The following is a 7,770-nucleotide window of genomic DNA, read 5'->3' on the forward strand; positions in this document are numbered from 1 at the left end:
CTTTTCCCACTTAAAGAGAAATGCCAGTAGTTGCAGTAAACACTGATTTCATGAGAAAGTCTGTAAAACCAGGCTTAATTGTCAGTATATCATCGAGGATCTAGATCTGGTACAGTTACATAAACTAAACTTTGTGAAATCTTGAAATCTACGCTGGAAAATGTTCACGCTGAAGATCACTAACACAGATAAGCGCACGTGGGACAGTGTATTATTATTGCTTTGAATGTCGGCCCGACGCTTGACCCAAATCCTGTGCTTATTTGCTGATTTCTCAGCAATCACACAATTTCTTCCAGAATCCATTGGCACATATGTTTTATTTATACAAACAGACACTTTGGTGGTCATTTCATTGGATTCTGTACGAACTCATTTTGATATCGTTACCACAACTGGAATTTACCTTTAACACGATAGATGTGTCTTCCTTTGTATTTTCAGGCAAGTCGGGTCTTCGTGATGAAGAAGAAGAAACAACGTTGGTAGACATTGAGAAGGACGATGAGGAGGATGAGGCGATGGAAGATGAAGAAGGAGAAGAAGCAGCCGGAGCATGGAATACAGTCAGCATGGATGATAGGGAAGAAATCAATCAAGAGGAGGTAAAATTTCCATTTCTTCTTACCAGGCTTCCCATAACTATTTAAATGATACAATACTAACGGTAGTGTATGTTAGTAATGGTATGTCTAAACTTGTAGTGTAATCTCGTGGTTTGAAAGCACTAGTTCATCTGATGAGTTGTTCAGGGGAGCGAATCATGGAAAGACTTGCCAGACGTTTTATCCGACAAGTCCTGTTTTATCGACAGTTTCCATAGTAACATAGATACTTAGCCAATCAAAATCGAGGAAAGTTGTCATACAGAAATGTTGATGAAACCCTCCCCAGGGTCATGACAAGCACTCAATTCAAAATGATGGCACATGGTCTTTTTTTTCTCTTTACTCTTAAAATACTGCATGAAATATTCTAAGTCGCTGGAGCACTGACAAATACTTTAGAAGATTGGAAGCTCAGGCTCCTGTTACATGAAATCTGTGTCGAAAGCCAATCAGAAAGTCAAATGTATCCTTGATTTTCATCCACTAAAAAAGCACAGGAAGAATTTGTGATCAATATCACAGGCCCTGACTGGATGCAGCTAGGTTTGATGTTATACCTTTTCAGGGACTGTATCGTCTGTGTAGAGTAGTCGGTCACAATTATTGGCACGTGTTCTGAATTCTGGCTGTTTCTAAGTTAAGAGCGACTTTAAGAATGACTGGTGATCTTTCTTACATGCTAAATAATCACCAATAAACATCTAATAGTGAATATCATTATCTACAAGAAAGGATCACCAGTCGTTCTTAAAGTCACTCTTAACTTATGAACAGCTTTATGAACCCCCCGGTTTACCTTGATTTATAAGTTAAAGTTGTGGTATATCTATGGGCAGCCAAATTGACACAAATCTCCATAATTAGATGATCAATGTGCTATCACAGTTTACACTCATATCATTACAAGCCATCTTGAAATGATAAATGCCATAGATTTCTTCACCATTGAAACATGGTTAAGATCCCAGTAAACTCAAAAGAAGGAAACAGTGCAAACAATTGTTTCATACTTCCAGCTTTTCATGATTTTTCAGACTTTGACAGTGTTCTAAGTCAATCTGGGGCCTGTTTCATAAAGAGTTACAACTGTTGTAACTTTGTCATTATTGCAACTACCATGGCAACAGGGCCCAGCAGTCAATCAAACTCAAGGTTTTCAGAATGTGGATCATTGTGTCTAGTCTAGCTGGATTCTTGCCTGACTTGGTGATGTTCAAATGTGAATTAATGTAATAACCTCACAGATCTCATCAGTTCCTGCATTTATGAATGTATTCCCCCTTCTGTCTCTTGTACCTTAGGAGGAGCTTGGCCCTGTACTTGATGACGAACCAACCCTTCAAGTGGGCATTGCTGGGGCATTGAATTTAGCAACCAAGAAGGGCTACCTCATCAAAGAGAAAGAGAAGAAGAAGAAGGGAGACTCGCTCACACTTACAGCCAAGAATTTCACAGTAGAGGACAAAAACTTCAAGTGCGTACATTCTTAATCAATTTTGTATTGTATGTGTTGCTTTTTTTTCTAAGTTGTACTCTTTTATCTATTCAATGTAATTGGATCATTCAATACGTGAAAGTATGTATTGCATTGGTAAATTCAAGAGTGCAAATCCCGTACTATGGAGCTTATCATTGGTTTTCCACTGGTATTATTCTCACGTCATAGAAGATTTTTAACTTCTTGTATGTGTGTTCTGCTACACAAAATCAAAGCAGAGTCGGGAGAAACAGTGAGTTATGATATTTATTTTTTTTAAAAGCTACAGATTAACAAATTAGACTTGAATTTAGCAAAGTCCGTGAATTATAACTGCCTGCAAGTAAAAAAAATCAAAAACAACAACTGAAATAAAACAAACCTCAAAGTCAGAAATTTGAAAAAGGCTCTTTTGAGTAACAAATATATAAATTATAGTTGAATTTATAGTCGTTATGAGTATCAGTTTTTTTCATATTTATATTCATATTTTGAAAGAATTTTTTACAGCTTAAAAAATGTTTTTATTCCTTTTATACACACTGCACAGCTTATATGGTAACTATTACCTTTTAAGTATTGTAATGCGCAGTTGAGTATATATATATAGAAATTGCGCAATATAAAAGTACAATTATTATTATCATTATTAAATTATCGATGAACATCATTTCGTCTCGTTTTCAGTGACATTGATTCCAAGTACAACAAGAATGATCGGTTTCGAGGGCCACTCATGGACTTCAAAGAGAAGTCGGGTTATAAACCAGACGTCAAGATTACCTACACCGATGAGTCTGGCCGGTCGCTTAATCAAAAAGAGGTAAGTCCACATTCACAGGGATGGAGATGATGCCTTTTGACTAAATCGCATTCATTTGATGATAATAACATGCAACATTTATGTAGCACATTAAGTGGGAGGGGGGCGCGGCGAACTGACCAACACATTGTGTTATCTCTTATTGACTGTGTGTTATAAATAACTAGTCTTAAACATATACATGATGGGATAACCATTGATAATACAGAGAATGAATTTTATTCATACAGAGAAAAAAAAATGTTTTTGATAGGAAAGTACTTGTCGTCTCGACTGCATAGCAGAGCAAGACCACAGACACCGCTTTTCTGAAGGCGGCGGCGTCGTCAACATTGAAATCTTAACCAAGCTTAAGTTTTTGAAATGTTGTCATAACTTAGAAAGTAAATGGACCTAGTTCAAGAAACTTGGACATAAGGGTAATCAAGTATTACTGAACATCCTGCCTGAGTTTCAGATCACATGACCAAGGTCAAAGGTCATTTAGGGTCAATGAACTTAAACCATGTTGGGGGAATCAATATCGAAACCTTAACCGAGGTTAAGTTTTTTAAATGTCATCATAACTTAAAAAGTAAATGGACCTAGTTAATGAAACTTAGACATAAGGGTAATGGTGTATCACTAAAGATCCTGCTCGAGTTTCAGGTCACCTGACTAAGGTCAAAGGTCATTTAGAGTCAACGAACTTAGGTAATGTTAGGGGTATTGTGGAATTGTCATCATAACTTTAAAAGTGTATGGATCTAGTTCATGAAATTTGGACACATAGAGCAACCATGTATCCTTGAATATCCTGTGCGTGTTTTAGGTCACATGACCAATATCAAAGGTCATTTATGGTCAATGAAATTTAGCTAAGTTGGGGATATTTGTTGAATTGGGTAAAGGGTAATCAAGTGTGAGTGATTGTCTTGCACACGTCTTAGGTCACATGATCATGGTCAAAGGTCATTTTGGGTCAATGGACATAGTATTTTATTATCATATAAACATTTTTTTTTTGTAAATAATTATTCAAATAGCTGTTTTCAAAGTCAGCACTGCTGCTATATCGAATCGTGTTATGCAAGCGAGACTGCTAGAGGCGTTCCACTTGTTTTGCTACTTGGTGCTATAATTAGTGTGGTATGAATTTATTGGAAAATTGGTATGTTATCATTGAAGTGGGCCTATATTACAAGACTACACAGCTCAGAACGGTGTATTGTAATGGCCAGATGTGGGTAGTTGAAGACTAGAGGTGTCACTATTAAGGATGCCGGTTGGTTTCTGCTCTAATACAATGTTACTATGCGCTGCCTACTGTTACCCTGGCTATAGCATGGCTACCCTGATCAGGTGCTTGAGCAGTCAAGCAATTCCTTCTTACCTTTCCTCATTACTATATCTGGGTGTAGAGTGTAGATAAATGCCTTGCAAGTGCTGCAGAATAATTTAAACCATAGGGCCCGTATTCTGAAGTTGGGTTTAACTTAAACTCGGGTTTAAAGTTGTGGTTTAAGTATGGATAGCCAATTGTTACCATAAATCACCAACAGTAGATATATCATATTTCAGCTCATTTGGCTCTAAAATCATTCATTATTGTTCTAGGAAGCATAAATAGACGATTGTCTTCACCACTGAAGAATCAGGAAAGAGCACAGTAAATATAAGAAACATACAACTTAATAAAAAAATTGACACTTTTGGCTTCCCATAATTTTAGCACAGAGTTAGACCATGGTTTAAGTTAAACCTGACTTCAGAATATGGGCCTAGGACTTTTTGTTCTATGTACAAAGACTTATCCATTGAGCCATAACATGTCTATATACTCTCCTTTTGGGGGCTAATACTTAGGCTAAAGACTGGTTCCTGTCTGGCCAAAGGAAGAAAAAATTATTAATAGTTTATAAGTTTATTAATTCCATGTTCATAATGATGAAGGGGGAAGCGCTAGCATCGCGCTACAGTGGAAGTGTTATTATGCAAACTATTTCTCTTATTCTCAGTTGTAACATTCCAATTTGTTATGACCTGTAGTGTGTTTGTAATTGATATGGACTCCTCTTGATCTCTGTCTTGGCAACATGTGACTGTCTTAAACTGAAAAAAATATCAGTTATCAGAATCATGTGAATTATTGATGAAAAATCTTTTAATATTCTTGACTTATTCTTTAATACAAGGCATTGGAATTACTGTATGAGGTTGGGAATAAGAGGGAGGTGAAATTTTTTGTTTTGTCATTGTCAATGTGGTAATGAAATAAAAAAAATATAAGTCAGTTCAGATATGATAGTAAATGATTTTTTTTTAATTTTAATTCAAAATACATGAAATTTGATATTGAAATCCTCTCTTTCTCTTTCCCTTTTTTTTTCAAAGGCTTTCCGTGTGCTTTCACATCGTTTCCATGGTAAAGGGTCAGGAAAAATGAAGACAGAAAAAAGAGCAAAGAAACTTCTTGAGGAAGAGGTGAGTACTTTTATGTGTGAACTACCAACAGTTTCTTAGCACCTCTTTTGCTACCCTTTAACTTGTAAAAAAAAAATCAGGCGGTTTTGGTATGTCTGAAAAAAACCCTCACCCAAAACTTTGAAATTGACAAACACCAATTATTTTTATCTTGGTTGTTACCTAGGCGATGAAGAAGATGTCTTCCACTGACACGCCCCTCAACACGGTTGCAAGGATGCAGGAAAAACAAAAGAACCTCCAATCAGCTTACATTGTACTCAGTGGAGGCAGCAAGACAATGACTGCGTAAGAATATTCGTTGGTTTATAATGATGATGATGGTGATGGTGATGGTGGTGGTGATGGTGATGTGTTGATGGTGATGATGTTGGTGGTGGTGGTGATGATGATGATGATGGTCATGATGATGATGTTGATGATGATGTTGATGGTCATGATGATGATGATGATGATAATGATGGTGGTGATGCTGATGATGAAGATGGTCATGATGATGATGATGATGGTGGTGGTGATGGTGATGGAGATGATGATGGTGGTGATGATGATGATGATGATGCTCATGATGATGATTATGATGATGATTATGATGATGATGGTGATGATGATGATGATGATGATTATGATGATGATGATTATGATGGTGGTGATGGTGGTGATGATGATGATGATGATGGTCTTGATGATGATGATGGTGGTGATAATAATGTGACATTCATCTCGTTATCGATGCTCAAGTGAAGGGGGAGCAAACAAAGTAACAAACAGACATTCACTTGTTCTATAAGCAGTTGGACTACCTCTTTAATAGTCATCACATAGTCAAACCCATTTTGTCTCCCTTAATTTTGGTCTAATTGCCATTTTGGTCTACACTTCATTGGTCTAATGCCCACTTAGTCTTATTCTCATTTAGTGTAATTGCCTTAAGATCTAATTTTCACTTTGTGTACTTTGTGGTGTTGGACCAAGTGGATATTAGACAAAATGGGTATTGCCTAAATGGAAATTATATAAAATGGTAAGTGGGCTAAATGGAGATCAGACCAAATGGTCAGTAGATGAACTGGTAGACTATTATTACTTTGAAAGATAGGTGCATGCTTTGTATAGGCTATAGACGAATGAATGAAAGTATGTAAGTGCATTATTAAAAATATCATGTCACATAGCGGCTCTACATTTTAATCTTATTTTGCTTTCCTTTTCTTTTTGTCTATTCACAGCCACAGTATCACAAAGTGATTGAATGCCAATAAAAGCACTGGATCCGGTTTGACCATTAAGGCACAGTGAGGACCCACTGTTTATATACTACATTCGACATGAAGTATATCGAGATCAAAGGGTCTATCAAAATCACCATCGTACAGCAGGAGTGTAATGTCAGGAACAGAGAGCATGCTGTTAATGATGGCTTTGCAATCAATCGTTATGACCATGGTGATATCACACAACATCTGACTAGAATCATTATTTCAATCGAAGGTGCCATAGATAGGCACATTATATATTATAGAATATGTATCATGCATAAGTAATTACCGACGCATGGCTAGCCATACGTCGGTAATTAATTATGCATGGTTGTAAAAACAAAATTAAAAAATTCCACCATTGTATAAAACAAATGATACACAGGTTTATGTGCATTAGTTGGACTAGTGAGCTTGCAGTAACCTAGTTAACCTTATGCTCTCAAAACCTACTGATGCACTCACATCTGTGCATCATTTGTATATCGTCAATCTGTCCCAGGTTGGAAAGCAATAGAACGTGAAGAGCTTGAACCAGATGGGAGTTTCTTAAAGCTGTTTTCAAAGTTATGCATGAATTTACAAACGACCAGATATATATATATATATATATATATACAGTGCGTCCCAGAAAAAACGAAACCGAGATTAAGCGATGATTTATCATAACTTAATCACAAATACAATAGACAAATGACCTACCAATGTAAAGCTTAGAATCTCCTCTTTCATCTGATATTACTTAGATTATTCTTCATTCACGAGTGAGCAACAACAATTTGTAGAAAGGATACCAAAAACTAATTTGGCGGAGGGTATCTGAATTTTAAAAAGAAAATCACATGCCTAAAAAGTTCAATACCTGCCCTTTTATTTGATACCTTAATCACAAAAAATGGTCAAGAAGTAAAAAAGTTATGTTCCCTCGAAACAATTTCCATAATTTCATTAAATAAACGTGTTTTCACCGGTTTCTCACAGAAGCTATGGCATGGTTAACAAAAGACTAAATGCATGGCTGATCGTCAACAAAAAGGAGTGTCGAGTGAGTTTGAACGCTAGCATGTAAAACCTCTTCATTTTATGAAATTATTGAAATTCAAGCCTTATTTCAAATAACCAGAACTTTGTTATTTCTTG

The 7,770-nt window shown here is 36.2% G+C and overlaps 1 protein-coding gene across 1 annotated transcript in view; it reads left to right on the top strand.

Moving 5' to 3' along the window:
* Positions 1–7,238, top strand: part of LOC129264372 (U4/U6.U5 tri-snRNP-associated protein 1-like) — a 31,072-nt gene extending 23,834 nt beyond the window's left edge. The window contains exons 13-18 of the mRNA XM_064102770.1: positions 445–605; positions 1,910–2,082; positions 2,773–2,908; positions 5,282–5,371; positions 5,538–5,659; positions 6,601–7,238. Coding sequence (XP_063958840.1) covers positions 445–605; positions 1,910–2,082; positions 2,773–2,908; positions 5,282–5,371; positions 5,538–5,659; positions 6,601–6,619 — 701 coding nt within the window. The 3' untranslated portion in view covers positions 6,620–7,238. The remainder of the gene's footprint in view (positions 1–444; positions 606–1,909; positions 2,083–2,772; positions 2,909–5,281; positions 5,372–5,537; positions 5,660–6,600) is intronic.
* The last annotated feature ends 532 nt before the right edge of the window (positions 7,239–7,770 follow it).

This window comes from Lytechinus pictus, chromosome 7 (assembly GCF_037042905.1).
Source record: "Lytechinus pictus isolate F3 Inbred chromosome 7, Lp3.0, whole genome shotgun sequence".
Taxonomy (NCBI): domain Eukaryota; kingdom Metazoa; phylum Echinodermata; class Echinoidea; order Temnopleuroida; family Toxopneustidae; genus Lytechinus; species Lytechinus pictus.